The 19,607-nt window shown below is 45.1% G+C and overlaps 2 protein-coding genes across 3 annotated transcripts; one reads left to right on the forward strand and one right to left on the reverse strand.

Annotated features, from left to right (window-relative positions):
• The first annotated feature begins 1,070 nt into the window (after window positions 1–1,070).
• tfap2e (transcription factor AP-2 epsilon) lies at window positions 1,071–11,007 on the forward strand. Of its 2 annotated transcripts, none has more exons than XM_048994551.1 (7): window positions 1,071–1,386; window positions 3,250–3,693; window positions 6,249–6,303; window positions 7,684–7,915; window positions 8,176–8,294; window positions 8,874–9,012; window positions 10,700–11,007. In XM_048994551.1, the coding sequence occupies exons 1-7, from the start codon at window positions 1,342–1,344 to the stop codon at window positions 10,959–10,961; spliced, it is 1,296 nt and encodes a 431-aa protein (XP_048850508.1). In that variant the 5' UTR covers window positions 1,071–1,341; the 3' UTR covers window positions 10,962–11,007. The 2 variants fall into 2 exon arrangements, with proteins under 2 accessions (XP_048850508.1, XP_048850509.1); XM_048994552.1 differs by lacking the exon at window positions 1,071–1,386 and adding an exon at window positions 2,140–2,369.
• Window positions 11,008–12,612: 1,605 nt separating this feature from the next.
• Window positions 12,613–18,253, reverse strand: psmb2 (proteasome 20S subunit beta 2). Its single transcript, XM_048994155.1, has 6 exons — window positions 17,995–18,253; window positions 16,889–17,011; window positions 16,598–16,668; window positions 14,269–14,431; window positions 14,030–14,079; window positions 12,613–12,809 (listed from the first exon to the last, which is right to left on the reverse strand). Exons 1-6 carry the CDS (start codon window positions 18,083–18,085, stop codon window positions 12,708–12,710), a joined length of 600 nt encoding a protein of 199 aa, XP_048850112.1. The 5' UTR covers window positions 18,086–18,253; the 3' UTR covers window positions 12,613–12,707.
• Between the last annotated feature and the right edge of the window lie 1,354 nt (window positions 18,254–19,607).

The following is a 19,607-nucleotide window of genomic DNA, read 5'->3' on the forward strand; positions in this document are numbered from 1 at the left end:
AGTGGCAAAGGTGACAAATAATCAGCACCATTGGTAGCCCTACACCCTAATTAGGGGGGGGGGCTTGATCATCCTTTCGTTGTCTCAGCCCCCCTGAAAGAATCATTTAACCGTTTAACGATTTGTCCTGGATTTTTATATACATTTTGGACCCCCCCCCCCTCCACTCGCTCAGCAAACTTCATTATAGGGTACCCCTCTCCTCTTACCGTATTTAATCGTGGGGGGTGGGCCTCTTCAATGGCCAGATCCTAAAATTGCCCCTGATGAGCAGTTTTTTTGTTTTTTTTTGCAGTAGCCATCTTGTCTCGCACATGTTTTGTCGCTGTTAAGAACTTGTTAATCGTCGTACTTTACACTATGCCGGACTGGAAATAATGACCTGTAACAAATAAATTCTACAAAATTTAGACTCCGTGCCATTGAGAAATCCTATACCGATTTGGAAGTTAAGGACATATATGTGCAGTTCCACGTGATCGCCACAAGATGACAGTGTTACTGAATGTATGGGAGCTTGCCTGTTGAATTTTGAAGACGTATTGGTGGGTAACACAGACTCTTAAGGCAGCAATATACGTACAATTTAAACACGCATAAAAATTGCATAAAGTAAACAGAAGAAGTGTCGACGATATTTAAAATGGAAAAATATCGTGCTGTCATTTGCATCGAATATTAGTGTGTTTGCGGCAAGGGGTCGATTTTCAGCATGACAGCACGGATCTTATTAGGTTCCAAGCTCATGGACTCCACTTCACTGAACGAGGAAATTAAACACCTGACAGTAGGAATTCCCGGTCGCTGATATTTTCGTTATACTTTGTATGCTATTTATTGTGAGTAATGCGCAATGACATCTCCCACAAAGACCACATGGCATTATATTAAGCTAAAGTCGGTAGTGTATGTCGACTACGCCTGAGTTTTTTTAATTAGTTCTTAAAACTGCTGTTATATGGCATATGACGGAGGTATGGTTTTAATTCTGAATACAAAACGGCGCCATCGAGGGCCTTTCCACATGCCCAGTTATTGTTAACATATATGTGGCCATCTCCCTGCATGCTCTTCTCGTGCCGTGCACCTATCCGCTAACAATTCCTTCACCGTCCCGTAATAACAAATGACTTCGTCACTGTATTAAACGCGCCATCCCTCTAGCCGTATAGCCTACCCCTCCCACCAACTCCCGATTCATCACTCTATAAAACTCCTGCATCGCTTCTCCACCTCAGTCAACCTCCTTGCCATTTTCGGTTCACACCGGTTCCCACATCACCTCTGACACCCGACAGGTTCCGGCACCTTCCCCGCTCACCGACTTCTGTCCTTCGCGTCATGCTGTGGAAATCCCGCACCAAGACTGAGCCTTACTGTCTGCAGGTAAGACATCCCTCATTCTATCATTATGATTATTATTCACGATTATTAGCTTATGAAAATAGTACTGTTACAATCATCATCAGATATAACGATGCAGTGCATTTCTACATTTGGCTGTGCAGAGTGGACTCCAAACCGCCCAGCACTGGGAACATCTTAAATTTATTTTCGACAATATGCGAGACCCCATGCGAGATCCTGGTCCAACGACACAATTTTTAAAAATTCACAAACGTTCTTTCATTGGACATAACTGGTTCAACATGAGACACACAATTGTGGGAAATTCTATTCGAAGACCTTCAAACAGAAATCAAGCCTTTTTTTGTCTGAGATGTGGTATGTGGTAAATGCCCGCACGCTCTGAGACCGCTTGTGGTGGTTGTTCTGAGTACATCTCTTCTCATTTGGGTCTTTCCAAAATGTCATAATACTCTGCATTCCGTGTCTCTTTAGGCTATATTGTTTGAAAGAAATATGTCAATTCAACTATTCGCAGTCGACCAAAAAAAAAACGTCTTAACGAATTCGCAAGATTAAGTCAGATGATGGATAATATTTATAAATTCTGTGAGCCAACCAAAAAGCAAATAAATTAATTAAAAAAAATAAACAATGAAGGAATAATGTCCCTTTAAGAATGATGCCCCCCACCCAATTTGCCCACCCACTGCTTAACGAAGGGCGCTCAGAAAACTATAAGTAGCGCTCATGGAGTGTCGAAGACACTTTGTCACCCTCTTTTAGCGCATCGAATAGCATCCACAACCGCACGTGGGGGGTAAGCTGCGGTACAAATAAAATATCAGACGCCCCTTCTGGCTTAATGGATCTTCTAGATAGACGAAAGAACTCTGGATTTTAACTTTGCCGGCGTTTTTTCGTGAAGACCTGCCAAAAGTAAATAATTAAAAGAACAGAATCGGATTTTGAGCTTCAGCCATTCCGCAATCTAGATGTTAGTCCACACATACTCCAGTATGGTGAGTCTTGACACGCATGACCCTGTTACGGTTTGCTTCTGCTCCGTGCGGTCTAGTCAAAACTTGTACGCTTCAGTGAAAATGGTGCGTTCCTTTCTGCATTTGAAACTTCTAAATTCTGTTGGTGCATATATTGAAGGTGGCGACTACACTCGATTATGCTTTTATAAATAATGATGGGATAAGTGTAAAACGTATGACATGACATGAAAATTTAAATAAAAATTCACAATCAGACATATTGGTGTTATTTGCAGCACGACGAGAAAAAAATTAATGCATCAAAGTAGTAACTATTACTCTAAAATACGTGCATAATCGAATATTCATCGGTTTATTTAGCCCATATGGAGCTTGTGTTTTTCCACATCAACAGAATCAAAAACAGTGACCTATATATCGCCTTTTCACACTATTATGGAAAAAACTGAACTTTAGACAGATAAGTGTATACTAGATCGGGGAACGGGAAACCAAATTAATATAAAACACCAGCTACAAAATGGGGAACGTATTTATTTTATTAGAGAGCTAATTTAATAGTTAATTTAACTTAATTTTACAAGACAACTTGATGCTTTATCAGGTTAAAACGATCATTTGTGTGAAATACTTGGTAAAAATGTGTATAAGTCAACCTCAGCTGCAGGGTTTATCTAAAATTTTTAAGAGTCACTGAAAGTCTTCGACTTAATGTTTAAATGTAGGAGTTCTATATCCATATTATGTTATTGTTACATTTCATTTTAAAGCGTAACTAAACAACTTGTACTGCATTGTAAAGATCTGACTACACTTGAAGTGGGGTTTATGAATCACGCAGATTTTTTTGATGTTCTATTATGCATGTTTGCGATCAATCCTAATATATCATTTTCAGGACCGGGCGGACGGGCTCACCAGCTCGTCTCCGGGCGGCCGGCTCTCTCAACTCTCCTCCCTGAACCAGGCGGCCTACTCGTCGGCTCCGCCACTGTGTCACACACCGGCCTCAGAATTCCAGCCTCCGTACTTTCCCCCGCCCTATCCGCAACCATCGCTGTCATACACTCAAAGTCAGGATTCCGGATACCCGCACCTACCGGATCCCTATCCCTCAATAAATCCCATCCATCAGCACCAACAGTCGGCGTGGCATTCGCAGCGGTCACGACCAGATGAGAGCGGGCTCCTTTCACAGTCTCACCGTGCTTTGAGCCTTGACCCCAGGCGGGAGTACCCAGGTGTGCCCCGTCTTCTTCACGGACTGGGGGAGGGGGCAGCAGCGCTTGGAGACGGCTCTCTGATGCAAGCGGTGAGCCATCACGGGATCGATGACATTCAGGTATGCCATCGTATCTAATGTCTTTAAGTTACTGAAAATTAAAAACTGTTTAGTGTTTTTCGTTAGCACATATAGGAATATATACTGACACCGTTTAGCTTACCCTTAAGAAGATTTTAAAACGTTATAATCATACATTTGTGTAGGCCTAACATTTACGTCTGTCTTTACATATTTCTGTATTGCATATTATTTGCATTTGCTGTGTTTATCAGTTTATTAAGTGCCGTGTAATGTTCTGGTTTTACCCGGACGGTTGTGTTTTCCGGACTGAATGCCTGTGTTATTTCCCGAGTTCTTCAAGCGCCTTCACCCTGAGGCCATGTGTGTCCGCGTGGCAGCGCGTGTCTTCTGAAGCCAGTATTGTTTAGCTTTGCGGTAGTTTAGTTTTTAGTGTTACCTGACTATCTGACAAATCCTCAGCTGACCCTCTACTGCTCCAGAACACTGCATGGGATCATTGTAATCGGCAACAGATTGATTGTTTGTGATATTCTTGAGCTGTAACCTAGTTTTCAACAAAACTGAAACGTTCTGAACTGAATTCCCGTCATATTTATCCCCAAGTCATTTTTAAAGAGTTTTTGTTCAGTTAAATTTTTTTGTAGTGGCCTTTCTATGACAACTGTCAGAGATCCTCCCGTTGACGGACATAATCTGGCAATGTTATATATTAGTTAAATTTGATTAGAAAAACCCAGAAGATGATACATGAAACGAAAAAGTCTATTATTAACTGGCTAGTTAAATAAAACGTACTAAAAGCTTCCAATAAAAACACTCTTCCAAAACGTATATGGTAATATTAAAGAAATATAGATGACAAAAAGAAACGACTAAATTGCAATTTCAGTATGTGTTTTGATTTTTGAATAAATGGGGGAACCTGAAATTCTTTTTTCCCCACTGATGCGTTTTCGACAGAAGTTATTTTTATTATTAATTATTGTGAGATTGTTAATTGTAATAATTTATATTTAATTGTTTCTTAACATTTTTCTTTAAAAATTTTCCAGCATTTTATCGGATTGATATTTTTAACTTTCTTGCCATTACAAACATAAAATAACACACAGAACAAGCTATATTCGTTTTTTTTTCCTTTTGGTACTCCGATTTTTAATCTCTTAAATATTCCCAATATTTAAATGATTATTTCGGGGATTAGAGAAAAAAATCTCCCGGAACGAAATCCATCCCTGACAAATCTTGCGGCACCCCAGAAAATAAATATGCCTCTTAATCATCGGCGATTGCCATTGAAGCCGATTACAATGTAACCGCTACAATGAGGGGCTGTTTTCCAAGTCCTGACAGAATTAACACATGAGCAGAAGTGTTCATGCTTTCAGAGAGGAATAAAAGAGCGACGAAAAGGACTGCTGAAACGGATTTATGCATCAGTAACAGTGTAAGAAACATTTATACGCGTTCAAGGCTTCCCTTTATTGAGAAAAGCTTAGCTTGCAAAGGGCTACGATGTGGTGCGGTTTTCATTAAACGTTTGATCTTTTAAGCTCACATACTGAAATCTGTATCATTATTTAACGTATTAATATCAGACAGACATTAAAGAAAAGACACTTTGATTATGTTAAATGTATCCATGTAAGTTTTATAAATTATTAGTGATTTAATAATTAGTTGCGCTTAACACCTTGAATAACTATAATCAGCGATGTAAGCCGTAAATTAATCGGATACGAAAGTTTGCCAGTTCAAATTCCAGAAAGTTCCTAACCTTTATTATGCTAGCACGAAATTGTTTGTTAAACGCAAAATATAAAGTTTTGACTAAGTAACTGCATGGCATTGACATGCCTATGAGAGAAATTGCAAATAGGCACGTGTGAGTAACGCTGCGTAGGCGGGCGTCCTCGCCCTCACATCCGCGCTAAGACGAATCCCACGGAGATCCCACCCTGTGACCTGCGGACCGCCGCCAGATGTTGTGGCGGCGCCTGAGCCATTTTGAAAAGCCAGGCGCGCAAAAGTGACATGACGTCCCACCTCAGGAGCATCGTCTGTAGCATCTGCGCCACAGCTCTCATTGCCATCTCGCAGTCTGTCTTCATGCAGACTGATGTATGTGTGCGGGTCTATATTTTTCACATTTTAAATACAGACGCACAAAATGATCAGCGAGAAAGTTATTAAGGTTTATGCCTAAATCATTCAACCATGAAATAGAAACAAAATCGCAGGAACTGATCTACACATATTGAGGAATATAGAGGAACACACTTAGAGCAATTTATCTCCATATAGACACTATACGGGCTGTTCTGTATTACTATGGACGTGATATCGCCGTTATACCAAGCACATGAAAGCTGGGTTATGGCTCCGTTACGCAGGGCATGGCCACCCCGAAGAAGCGCCGAGCCTGCTAAATAGCATAGTAATTATACGAGGCTGCTTAGATTTGATTCAGTCAGTGAAAAAAAGCCTTTACATAAATTAAAATATGGAATCTTCCGTTTTGCTCCCAGGCATCAGGTGATGACAGAGAACAATGAAGACCGCTGTCAAATATGCAACTTTGTCTGTTACAGGTGATGGAGGACGGCTCAGCTCTGGGGATTTTGGATCATTCTGTCATCAAGAAAGGTGAAGAGGAAAAAACAATGCGGGAGAGATGTGGCCATATAATATTTTAAATATAACACGTACATGCTTACATTCACAAAATCATGCATGCAAGTAGGCGCAAAGTAGATACATGCACACTGCCCTATGCAGGCGCATGCACCACGCGCAAGGTGAGATTAAGGATAAGGGAGCATTTTGTACACAAGTAATTCATCACACACTTGACCAACAGAACCTAAATCTGCGACACAATACAAGATTCTGGACACTGCAAGCACTGGGAAATTGCACAGCGGCTGTAATTTAATCACCCTTTAAGAGTATATTTAGAAATTATTTTTGAATGAATTAATTAAGGCTTATTTAAAAAACAGTGGCGATGGTTAACACTATGGCTGATTTGCCTGAGAACAGAATGTATCAATTATAGAACAGACTAACTGGCAAGGATTTAGAACATCGGAACAAACCAAAACCCACATGAATAAGCGGATCTCTACAGAGGGCTTAGAGGCATCTCCCGCGCCGCAGTCTGGCTCAGAGGGAGGGATTCTGACAACTAGCTTGTGTCCGGGAATCCGCGCTGCGCTGCGGGGCGCTTAAGGGAAGCACACTGCCCACAGAGACTAAGAAAGTCTGCGCTGAAACCAGTTTTATCGGCAGGAATAGCCAAGACAATAAACCGGTAACGCTGCACAATGCATACAACCGAGCCAAAAATCCAACGATGTGAAATTGTATGTCGTCCTAGAGAAGCCCTTTCGTCATTTTTGTTATTGTCAGACACCGTCTTCTCTCTCTCTGAAACACTTGGTTAACTTAAATTAAACCTCAGCCTACGGGCATGCATACGGAGCCGTGCGATTAGTGGGCTACAAAGTTAATCTTTTAAAAACGAATTAACAGTTTAAACGGCGACATAACACCAAGGTGATGGATCATGAACGAACGAGCGAACGGGATAGTGTGTATTTTTTTAAATGCCAACACGAATCATTATTGCAGCCTTTAAAAGACAGTTAATCATTTTCTCTGCGAATCCTTACCTCATATAATCATCTATTCAACGATAGCAAATTATGCTAGTTTAAATAGCGCCTACTTAAGCCATATGAGAAAAAAAAACAATTATCAAATTTGAGAGGAAAATAGGTTAAAATCTTAATAAATTACGATTTGCTTGCCAGTCATGCTGCAAATGTTTTATTCCATTTTAAATGAAGACATACTTGGCAGTCATTCTAAAATATATTTTAAATGTTCTGTCTGCCAAAAAATAATACAGCTGCTTTTATTGTGTTAATCGAATATAGACCTATGTGTTTGACGGTAAAATAAATAGGTCTAAAATGCTGCGCGTGTTTTAAGGCATGTCGGTCTCTTTCTCTTGATTCACAGTGCCTGTCCCGTCCAAGCTGAACGGTTCGGCTCTCTCCGCCTTGTCCCTCAGTAAGGAGGGGCTGGGGCTCGGGGGCGTGTCAAACCCGGGCGAAGTCTTCTGCTCCGTCCCGGGACGCCTGTCTCTACTCAGTTCCACCTCTAAGTACAAGGTGACAGTAGGGGAGGTACAGCGACGGCTGGCTCCACCCGAGTGCCTGAATGCCTCCCTGCTGGGTGGAGTCCTGCGCAGGTGAGCGGGTCGGGAGATCGGAGAGGGGAAAGCCTTAGGAGGACTGTCCGAATTGAGTTTTACCGTTCCTATTAAGTTTTAGCGTTCGATAATAAAGAGAAGATGACTTTGAGCAGGTCATCTAAAAATGTACGCATGTAACGCATGTAGTTCATCCATCATCAACAGGAGAATCGATCAATTCGCAAGATGAGAACAGGGCGACGGTTGTCCATACGGGTGTGCAGGGCAGGGATTCACTTGGTTTGTTACCCCTCAAGGGCCAAGTCGAAGAATGGCGGGCGCTGTCTGAGGGAACGTCTGGAGAAGATCGGCCTCAACCTCCCGGCGGGCCGGCGCAAGGCAGCTAATGTCACCCTCCTGACGGCGCTAGTGGAGGGTAAGGCCGCTGGCTGCTGCCTCGGTGCAGGGTACGAACACCTGAGGCCCGATGCATAAAGTGACGGAAAGTCCATGAAGGAACCGGGTCATCCTATTATTAAAATGAGCTGTTTTTTAATGAAGCGCACAATTAAGCCCACATCTCACTGATTGCTTCAATTCGGTAGTAGCTAATTAGTTTACAAGTAAAATTTACAATAAAATTATCGACTGCGATACTGGATACGATTTTTCTAAATAACACCGACATTTCCTTGAAACTAGTTTCGTTAGACATATTTTAAAATAGGCCTAATCTACGTTTAGGGCTAATTGATACAGGTACACTGAACTTACACATCTAAAGAATCAATTCTAAAGTAAAGATAGAATTAAAAACCTAAAATATATTATGGGACCACATACAAAAATATGTTTTGTATTTCAATAAATACAAAATAATTCAAATAACGCATTCAATTGTTAAGATAACTTGCATTACAATCTGTTACGGTTCTTTAAAAGCTCAGCTCGCGATTCCCCCCCCCCCCCCTGTGCTTTTTTCCCTCTATTTTACTCTCACCCACCTCTTGCTCAGGGGAGGCCGTTCACCTGGCGCGGGATTTCGGCTACGTGTGTGAGACTGAGTTCCCGGCCCGGGCCGCGGCGGAGTACCTTTGCCGGCAGAGCGACCCCGAGCAGCTGCCCGCCAGGCGCAGCATGCTGCTGGCCACTAAGTGAGTGCGCGCGCCCTCTCTCCGCCTTCCGCCACGCGCCCGGCTTCCCAGCCACTTCCGTGATGCCCCGCTGCTCTTTTCCTCCTGTGTTTCCCAGAGTTTGCCACAAAACACAACATGTCCGCTCTACACTTCGTATAAAAGGAGTATTGGTTTAGGACAAAGCCTGCTCTGCGACATCACCTCATACATAGGCCTACCTTATAAAATGTGTATGTCTAAAATGTGTGTGTTTTTTTAATAAAACATCTTGTATAAAAATATTAATTTAAAATCTCAAATATAAATACTTTAAACATTAAAAATTCTAGATACTTCACAATTTAGCACTTTTTTAAAATTAAACATTTGGTACAGTTTGCAAAATAATATTGCTTTTCTTTTTTTTTGGCAACGCCCCCAAAAATATACAAATAAAACATAATAAAATACATAGAAATGAAAGTCAGAAAAAAAACATTTGCCTTTTATTTAATTTCCTTTAACCATACATATGGACAACAGGTGGCCTCCTGTTTGTGCATTTGGACCCAAAAGATTTCCATCCTACGGGGACCAGTTACAGTCCCCTGGGCAGCATTCTGGAGCTGACCTGCTTTGTTAAGCGTGTGTCTGTGTGAGCAGGTGAGGCGGTGCAGAGCAGGCTTGAAGCATGACGGCACCAGCCGTAAGAAAAAGAATGGAAAAGATTAAAATGCCTGGGAATGACATCTAATTACTTAATAACATTATTAGAATAGAAAATAATACCTGGGTACTATCACCTGAATGTGTATCTTTAATATGTTCTATTAAGAATATGAAGTGTGTGTTCTTTTATGTCCAGAAACATGCCCAGAATAATTTGCTATATAAAGAAATCTATTTGGGGCAGGGTGCGGTTCAGCCTCTGTCCCATGTGATCAGAAGGTCATCAGTTCAAAGCCCAGCCTCAGCAGAGCAGTCATGGCTGTGGGCCCTTGAGCAAGGCCCTTAACCCCCCCAGCTCCCTGGGTGCTGCTGTGGGTGGCTGCCCTTCACAACCAGCTTGCTCTCACCTACAGAGAGCAAGACGGGGGAGGTTAAAAGGGAATTTTCCCACGGGGATCAATAAAGTATAATCATTTCATTTCACCATCGTTCCGAAAAAGATAGTATTTTCCTCCCAGATATTTCAACATTCAACAAGTGCAGTAGGAGGTGATTTGCGATTGTTGCAGTTTGTATCACAGGGGATCAGTGTGGCATTATTCTGCGTCCGATTGGCTGTGGATTCAGAGTCAGTGCACCAGCTGCTGTAAGGCGGTAAGGCGTGAATGTTCCAAAGATTTGGACAGGCCAAGCTTGGCTGCGGCTGCCGCTTACCGCATCCCGTAGCCGCTCCTCCGCAGCAAAACATGCTGCTCCCAACGGTCTCGCGCATTTGTTACGCGCCTCGCAGATTCGGGAACATCAGTGCTCCAGATTTCAGCCCCCGATTCCCCAGTGAGTTGTTCCCAGATGCTCATCGCTTGCATGTTTTGCAGCGGCATTGACTTGCACGTGCTGAGTGGCAGTTCGCCAACCTGCCTTTACGTCCCACTTTCCGACAGCGATGGCGTGTGGTGCCACACTGCCTCGGTACCGCTTTCACGTTTCTCTGTACTTCTCTCTCTCTATATCCTTCACACCCATTAAAGTGGACCCCGACCCCCCTCTGTCTCTACAGGCAGATCTGCAAAGAGTTTGTGGACTTGATGGCACAGGACCGTTCGCCCCTGGGTGCAGGCCGCCCCACCCCCTGCCTGGAACCTGCCGTCCAGGGCAGCCTGACCCACTTCAGCCTGCTGACGCACGGCTTCGGAGCGCCCGCCATCTGTGCTGCGCTGTCCGCCTTCCAGGCCTACCTGCTGGAGGCGCTCAAGCTGCTGGACAAGAGCGAGGCTGGGACCAAGGGCCCCCACGACAAGGAGATTAAGCACCGCAAATAGGTACCGTGGTCAGCATTTGCCCTGCCAGTGATCAGCATCCACAGTACCCCCAACCCCCTCCCCCCCCCCACCACCACCACACACCCCCCTCATGCCCTCCTGGCCTGTTCGCTCTGATGAGAGATGGGTGACACTTCCGGACATTTCTGACCACCAGACCAGGTGGACGTCTTATTTACTGCCATGCGTGAAAGCAGCCAGCACGCAAACCATCTTCTCGACAGGGCAGGGGCCTCAGATGCGATGCCTGTACTGGGCCTCTGAGCTCCGCGTCCACCGGGAGTCACACAGACACCATCGGCAGGGACTGACAGGGTCCCGCTGGGCCCACAAGCGAGTCCCCAGGACCAGACACACACTGCCAACGCACAGCCACCATGCAACAAGAAAATGTACCTCAGTCTCCTAACACACGTCTGTGTGTGTGTCGGGGGGGGGGGGGGGGCTTCTTCTCGGTTGGATCGTTTGGAAAAGGCGAGAAAAGTGAGCGATGATGAAACAGGACATTCACCGGTGTACTTCAATTCTTTTTATTTGTAAAAAAAAAAAAAAAAAAAAAAAAAACATTGTTTTGTACTCACCATTGTATCTTTATTATTATTATTATTAGTGTATTACAAGGTAAATGTAATATATTATTAAAGAATGACATTGATGTTAACTGTCTTGTGTCTTCACTGATTATCTCCGCAGAATGACCGTAGGACCTCAGGGTACACTCACATTTGTTTGTTTACCAGAACCTAAAGCGACATACGAGCAAGGCCAGGCAGCACTCTGCTGAGCTGCGTCCTCATCCATCACCTGAAAAATTCCGTCTCACTCAATTTGTCTGCATTTTGGTGCAGAGAAGAATGTGCATGTAGAGAGTTATTTTTGTCATTCGAAAGACGCCCCCAGTTCACGGAGACCCTATCTGTCACCTTCTCCCACATTTTCCTGTTGCCAGCAGCACGTCACCTCCCGGGGGGGGGAAATGCATGTCCTTAAGCCCCAAGGCAGTTCCTCCTTCCGGCCAGTAGGGCGGCAGCGAGGGGGCCACTGATGCCCAGAATCACCCCATTCCTGATTAGCATCCCAGCAAACTCCTGCATAGCTATCATCTCCAGCCCCCACCCCCTAACTCCTGCCAATCTACCTTCAGCTTTGCTCAGTCCGCAACTGAGCCTACACCCCCAAGCTGCCCCTCCTGCTTGATTACCAGCTAGCACCACACCCCTGCCCCCCCGTCCCCCCACCCCTTTGCTGGCACTCAGCAGGGCTGCTCTCCCCTCCTCTGCCCGCAGGCAAACATATGCTGTGCTTCCCTTGGATTCCGGCATGCTCAGAAGCGGGAGGGATTGTTTTAATGTTTATTAATCACCTGTGTGTGCTAGGAAGGGAGGCAGACAGCCCCCCTCCCCGGCCGACCGACACACGCCTCCCTGTGCTCGCTCTCCGTTCAGCACCATATGCCCCAGTGCTGGCTAGTCTGAGTGAGGGGAACGTAGGGGGGCTGTCATGGCCAGACAAGGGAGATGAATAGGATGGCACAGTTAGACAGCACAGGGACACACAGCACAGAGCATGGAACAGGAATCTGAACACAGTCCACGCGTCAGGCTGCAAGCACCAGTTTAGGGAGCCACTTAGAGATGAGCAGAACGAGCAGTTCTTTTTTAAAATGTAATTTTATTTGAAATTAACGAGGGCTTGGTACAGTCGGCTGTAGAAAACAGTGTGAGGGTGCAGGTGTCGGGGGGGAGGTCACTGCTGCGGTAGGGGCAGTCGCTCCAGGTCATGGATGCCCTCTTTGTCAATCAGACGCACGCTGAAGGACTTCAGGTTCAGGATGAAGCGCTTGTTGAGCTGGGGTTTGGGTTGGGGGGGGGGGGAAGAGAGAGAGAGAGAGAGAGAGAAGGCTGGTGAGAAGGTTGCCCAACATTATTGGGGGGGGGTCACTTCAGCCCTTTCATTGTCACTCTGACACCGTGGCCTCAGTCACTCCCCAACACCCAACATCAGCCCAAACAAACATCTAAAACTACAGAGTACGAATTACAACAGGTCTAATGGAAAATATCCACCCGCTCCCAAAATCTGACCATACATCACTGCTGAAGGAAGGTTATTGAAGGAGCTTTACTCTGCTGAACACTGCCCCAAGCACACTACTCGGAGCATCTGCCGTGCAAAATTAAAAATTTCAGAACGCAAATCTAGGGACACTATGGACGATGCTGTAAAAGTGCCCAGTTCTAAGCCGGCTGCAGCGTCTCGGCCCACAGGCGGCACGCCAGGGGCTAAGGTGCAAGATGGCCGATGACTGTAATTAGTGCACATGATGGTATCCAGCATTAAGCAGTGATGCTTAGGCCCCCCCGTCCACCTTGGGGTGCAGATTTGGGCGCGTGAGCAGGCAGCTACAACAGCAGATACACCTGATGGGACACAAGGGTCCTAGGGCCGCATCTGCATCCACCCCAAGGACCGGAATTCCAGAGACAGCAAAGCCGTTTCCAGCGAGGTGACATCACTGCAGTGTCGCCCCCCATGGTAACCAGCATGGACCAGTGCGATCACATGATCTGCCTGAGGACTGCAGCCACTGCCAAATGAAAAACTCCAAGCAAACTATGAAAGAAAGTTTCCTGGGGGCACCTTAGGACTACAGAGCAATGAAGCGGAATTCCAGTTGGGAAACTGGAAGCCATTATGATTCCATGCCTGAATACTGGACGACTCGGAAAGCATGGATGTGACTGAACCGTAAATAGTAAACCAGAATGATTTTCTGGGACAGTAAAACACCTCTCATTATTCCACGTAACAGTAATATATGACGCAACATGGATTAACTTCAGAGGAAAGGTAATCTGAATTTAATTTGGGAAGTTTTATTTCTTGTTTTGTTATTTTGGTTCTCAGAGTATCTTCGAGGTGAAACGCAAGTTTTTATCATGTCCAGAAGCACGAGCCAACTGTGCAATCAGCCGTGTCACCTCCGAGGCTCCCGATGCCCAAACCACCAGGCCCCAGTGCAGCCTCGCAGCCCCACCCGCTCCGCAGGGAGCGAGAGGCACACTTACCTCCTCCACACACTTCTTCAACAGGTCAACAGCCTCATCTCGACTCAGATCTGCAATGGGTGAGGGTGCAGGTACAGAAATTACCAAGAGCAAAAAACAGTTCACAGTCACTGGTCTCAATCTTATGCACTGTTGTTATAATTCTGACCACGCTGTTTGAGAGAGAGCGTGTCTACTGTAACCCGAGCAGCGGCAACATCAGAGAAGGGGCCTGAGGAAGATGGGGAGTCCCAGCCTACCTGGCTGGTAGTAACGGTCCAGGATGGAGAGGGTGAGGAAGGCGCCGTATCCGTGGGCCGCGAAGGGAGCCTTGGCCAGAGCAGACAGGTAATCCATGTAGTAGAGACTGGGACCGTCGGCCTCGTCGAAGCCGGCTAGCAGCAGGTTGACGTGGTACGGGGTCTGGGGGGGGGCAGACAGGTCAGGCCGTGGGGCTTAAAGCAAAGTGCTTAACATGAACCGGCTGAGAAAATCCGCCACAGGGCAGGATCACACACCGGCCCAGCAGTGGGACGAGGAGCGGCGGAGCCCTGGGGCAGCAGGCAGAGTGCAGACCTGCCGCTTTAGTGGGAAGTGTAAGAGGGGTGTCAAAGGGACAAAGTCCCCCCCCACCCCCCCACCTCAAAGACCACAACCTATCCAAACAAACGCTGTTTCTCATTCACAGTTCAGATTAAAAACTAAATAAAATGAGAAATTGAAAACAACAACAGTGGCAACATCAGCGCAGCAAGTACGGAGAGGGGGTGTGAAAGTGCGGAGGCTCTGGGTGAGGAGCGGGGGTGTTGGGGGTCGGGGTGTCACTGACAGTGTGACATCTGCTGACGAGCTGCACCCCCCCCCCCTTGCTCTCACGCCCCCCCCACGAGCCCCTCGCCCTGGAGTGACGCCAGGGCTCATTAAAACTTCTTCCTCTTCCGCCCTTGTTTGTTTCTCCTCCACCTTTCCGCCGCCACCCCGAGCCCAGGCCCGCCCACCCTGCTCCCTTTGCCCACTGCCGGCCTGGGTGATCGCTGGTCAAAGGGGCGCAGTCAAAGCCACTGTGTGCTGGAGCCGAAGCTTGTGCGTACCAGGATAACCACAGGAGACAGCGCAACAGAACACCTTTAGACACATTTCCATTTCTCTGTCCTCTTCCTGGTCATCCATGTGACAGGAAGAGGGGGGTCAGGATTTACCACAGAGGTGACAGTCTTGAGATACCATGTCTATGAGACAGACAGTAAACATACATGTGAAAGCCTGAGTCAGTACTTGCTCTGCAGCCCACATGGGGAATCAGCCAAAGCTCTAAGGAAAGGCGGAGTAGGACCCCCCCTTCCCCCACTGTCACCCTCCTCACTGCACCCACCTGGGAGCACCCCCCCCCCCCACCCGTCTTGCTGGTAACAGTATCACAGCATCAGCAGCACCGTCTACCCCTACACTTCCCACGCCCCCTAATTCTGCCACCCCCCGCGAGACACAGAGAGCTCGTTAACTCAGGCACCTGAACTCGCAGGGTGCGTTATAAACACATAGGTGCACGGCTTCTTAGAGACGGTCTCTCACACACACATTTACTCTGAATATTTACTAGAATTATTCAGTCTAAGCGCTTTACATGAAAGGTGCAAGCATAGGGCAAAACGAGCACCAGGATACACTATGAACATGGGGCGGGGCGGCCCTATCAATTTCAAACCCCTTGGCAGCTGCAGAGCGCATGAATGCCCAGGGCCCGATCCTTGTCTTAGGCTGTCTGCAGCTTAAATCAGTATGTGTGCTGAACCTACGAAGGTAAACCTCATCCATGCCTCATGTGTGCATGCGAGTCACAATCCCCTGACCTTAAACATTACATCATTAGCTGATATTCTGTTCCATACATGCAGACGTATTATTAAGCTACAGAAATTCAAGAGGTAAATAAACGTATAGCTACTCGGTGCAGAGCAGAGCGGACCAGCAGAACACCTGAGGTCAGAGCACTGCGAGTGCACAGGCGCTCCGATTGGCCCCCGGCAGCCGGCACAGGAGCCGCAGGGGCCCCGCGTTCGACCCCTGAGATCGGCCGGCCCCCCTCCTCCGGTGCGGTGAGCTCCCTCACCAGCTTGCCCTCATCAGCCGCCCTAATTATTTTTTGTAATTATTTTCTCCCATTCTGTTATTGTGACAGGCAGCGACCATACGCTTCCTAACAAATTAGCTCTCAGCTTCCAGATGAGCGAGCGATGTGTGGGGGGGCTGTATCCAAGGCCAGCAAGTAAGCTCTACTACTGATACTGTGGGCTAGAGATGTGAAGATGGGTGGCATTCAATAACACAGATTTGCGTGTTATGGATGGAGACAGAATCGCATATATATATTATACACACACACACACACACACACACACATAGAATGTGTATATATATATATATATATATATATATATATATATATATATACACACACACACACACACACACACTTTTATGGCTTCCCACCACAGAAAATCCCATTGATCCCCGTGAGAAAACTCTGGCCCATCTTGGGCCAACCAATGACCAATACCGCAGCAGGACAAAGGCATAGGTCGCACCTACCCGACTGCGAAGGTAGTCCGCGAGATTCTTGCGTGTGAAATTAGCCGCAGCTGCAGGACTAAGTTCATACCCTGGCAGAGACAGAACAGACATTATCAGTAACCCACTGACCCATGGGTGTTCTTCTAAACTTTCCATGCTACGTACGTTGCAAAGTACCTCTGCTTCTGACGTCATTAAAATAACCGTGGATTAATTATATACCCACATTCCACGAGGTCTCTGGACACGACTGACATGACACAACATGCTTGCTTCCAGAGGAACCAGGAGAGAGGAGGTCACGCTCACCATTCCGCATCTTGTACAGCTGGACATTTTTCTGGATGTACTCAGCGAACTGTACTGTGTCCCCAGCTTCACCCACACAAAGCAGCAAAATCTTCTCACTCAGCTTGAACATTTTGTCATAATCTGCAAAAGATATTTGTACATATGTATAATTCGCAAACGCAAGAACATGTCAAGTGCAGTTGCACATAGACCAATAAGACTAAAGAGGGGGATTGCTCGCTTAAACATTCGAGTACCAGTGCATGGAGGATAAGACTATTAAAAAGAAAAGATAGGACCGTTTTCCAAAAGAAAATTTTTTAAAACCTTAAGCATCATGACATTATTAACTATTATACTAACAAATTAGCTTGAATACGAGCAAATAAATACATAATTTCTATATACCATTGAACACGCGCAGCTTTTTCAACATGGAAAACGTTTTAAATTAACTAACGGCATAATACGGCTAATAGCCTAAGTCTAACTGGGTGTTTCTAACACTTAGTCTAACTAAGTGTTAGAAATGGAAATCGATCAAGAAACAGCAGCTGAAATACATTATCGCACCCACAATGCGCCACGAGAAGGGATTTAGTACAAGAATATGTGAAAGGATGCATTTAAAAATAAACCATGAGGGTTTTATGTGAACTGGGATGTACAGATTATGTATGACAAGTAGATGAAATCACGATTTAAATTTTGTTATACTAGATTTCTTCTTACGGTCCGCTTAGGCTGCCTATAGATTGCATTCATTTTCACTTTCGATTTTCTATCCGGCATACTGAAATACTAAATAACCGAAATACATCATAAGGTCTTATGTTGAAAAACAAGAAACTGAAGCTGAAACTTTTGAATTTTCTGTAAATGCAAACGTAATACAAGGTAAATGCACGAATACAAGGTAAAACTTACTGACACTTAGCTAACCGAATCCAAATGCCTATTTAACCTTTAGCACATTAACACTGGAGAGGGTTAAGTACTATCGATTTCAGAAAGTAAACCAAGGGAATTAATACAATAATATGTGAAAGGATGCATTTAAAAATAAACCATTAATATTTATTTACTAATAATTAGTAAAAATGAAAAGAAAGTAAAGACCATACCATGTTTCATCTGAATGATGCTGCTGGCCGCAACAGTATCAGCTGCAACAAGCACAAAATCAGGCCCCTGAATTCCGATTAAATACTCCATTCTACAGATCACGAACACGACGTTAAGAGCTTTTTTTATTTCTAATAATTCTCCCCGGACTTTCTTAACCGGCCCTCGTTAGCTCAAATATTACACAGCAAATATGAGCAAAAGGCGCAGAATTTTTGCGTCACAGCATTACCAACAGACGTTAAAGTACGTGTTACGCGCACGTACACGACGTCATGCATATCACGCACGGGCAATTCCAAAGCTTGGTAGGAGTTGTTTTTCTGTTCTTGTAAACCTAAATGATTTGTATAGACATATTCATAAAATGATATTCATGTCAGCGAAAAACTGATATTATATCTGTGAAAGTGTGTTAGCCTAACCAGTTGAAACCCTTTTCTAAAGTCAGACCGGTATTTGTTATAACCATCCAATACGATCTTACGTTTTTTGACTGACCACTAGCACACCGCCTATGGCCAAACAGTACTTCATTAAGTTATTTAACTAATTTAATTAACTAATTAATTCGGTTGGTGGTGGAATCTAAGGAATACATGGAATGGCTGATGTGCCCCTTAAGGGAAGCTTGAGAACTGAAGAGGTGTTCATCTAGCCATCCAACAAGATATCAGTACCTATTTTGTAGGACACGAAAGTCTTGTAATTTTTTGCGTTATTGTTCATTTGCATATATTCTAATGTTAAATTGCGTTTTTTTAGCATATTTGTACATTTATTTCCCAGATAAGCTTTAACCAGTTTGTGTGGCTGCGTAACACTTTCCCGCCGTACTGCATATAATATATATTTATATGGGGAATATCGCAGTACCTATTGTCTTAAGACCAGCTTCAGTAGACCTTGCTGTCATGCGGTCCCCGGACTGTGTGTAGTGAGATATTCTTACACAAGAAAAGATCAATTAGCTGGAATTCCAGTGTAATCCCATGAAGGCTCAATGGTGCTTTTATCCAGTGACTGGGGAGGCCATGGATGTACCATTATCATGTTTTGGAATATAGGAACTGCATGAGGTAATGGTGTTTGCACCATAGAATGTAGCTGTTCTTATGGAACGGCGTCATGTTCCTTGGATGCTGTCAGACTGCCATCAGCGCCTCCATCAGACCCAGCGGACTTCCTAGAGGTGGTTGCCCCCATGATGACGGACATTGTAGGCTGATGGCATCCTTTGGAAACCCATCTGCTGAATATTTGGCTTCTCTTGAGCTCTTAGGTTTTTTTATTTTCCTCTTCAGAGGACAACTTTATTTTTAATTAGCTGAACAACAGATCAATACATTAAGTGAAGATACCCCAAACCTGCCAACCCCCCATCAATCCTGACCACCCCCATTATGACATAATGGTACACAGATGGACAAATAAGACATAGAAGGTAACACAGGCAGGACATGACGTTGTAAGCCAAGCAGATTGACATAGATACACAAGACAGAAGAGGACGAAACAAAACCATAGACTCACTGGAATATTTAGGGATTTTCTGAGAGAGCTTATTAGATGTAGCAATTGGGCTATGATTGGGCTATGATTGCATTGAGGA

This window comes from Brienomyrus brachyistius, chromosome 23 (assembly GCF_023856365.1).
Source record: "Brienomyrus brachyistius isolate T26 chromosome 23, BBRACH_0.4, whole genome shotgun sequence".
NCBI classification, from domain to species: Eukaryota; Metazoa; Chordata; class Actinopteri; order Osteoglossiformes; family Mormyridae; genus Brienomyrus; species Brienomyrus brachyistius.

Bases quoted from the DNA above. Each gene is read 5' to 3' on its own strand.
- tfap2e (XM_048994551.1), top strand. From the start codon at position 1,342: ATGCTGTGGAAATCCCGCACCAAGACTGAGCCTTACTGTCTGCAG. The intron at 8,295-8,873 runs GTAAGGCCGCTG...CCTCTTGCTCAG, and splicing joins CCTGACGGCGCTAGTGGAGG to GGGAGGCCGTTCACCTGGCG. The intron at 9,013-10,699 runs GTGAGTGCGCGC...CTGTCTCTACAG, and splicing joins AGCATGCTGCTGGCCACTAA to GCAGATCTGCAAAGAGTTTG.
- psmb2 (XM_048994155.1), bottom strand. From the start codon at position 18,085: ATGGAGTATTTAATCGGAATTCAGGGGCCTGATTTTGTGCTTGTTGCA. The intron at 17,012-17,994 runs GTATGGTCTTTA...TATCTTTTGCAG, and splicing joins CATCATTCAGATGAAACATG to ATTATGACAAAATGTTCAAG. The intron at 12,810-14,029 runs GTAAGTGTGCCT...CCCAAACCCCAG, and splicing joins TGAAGAAGTGTGTGGAGGAG to CTCAACAAGCGCTTCATCCT.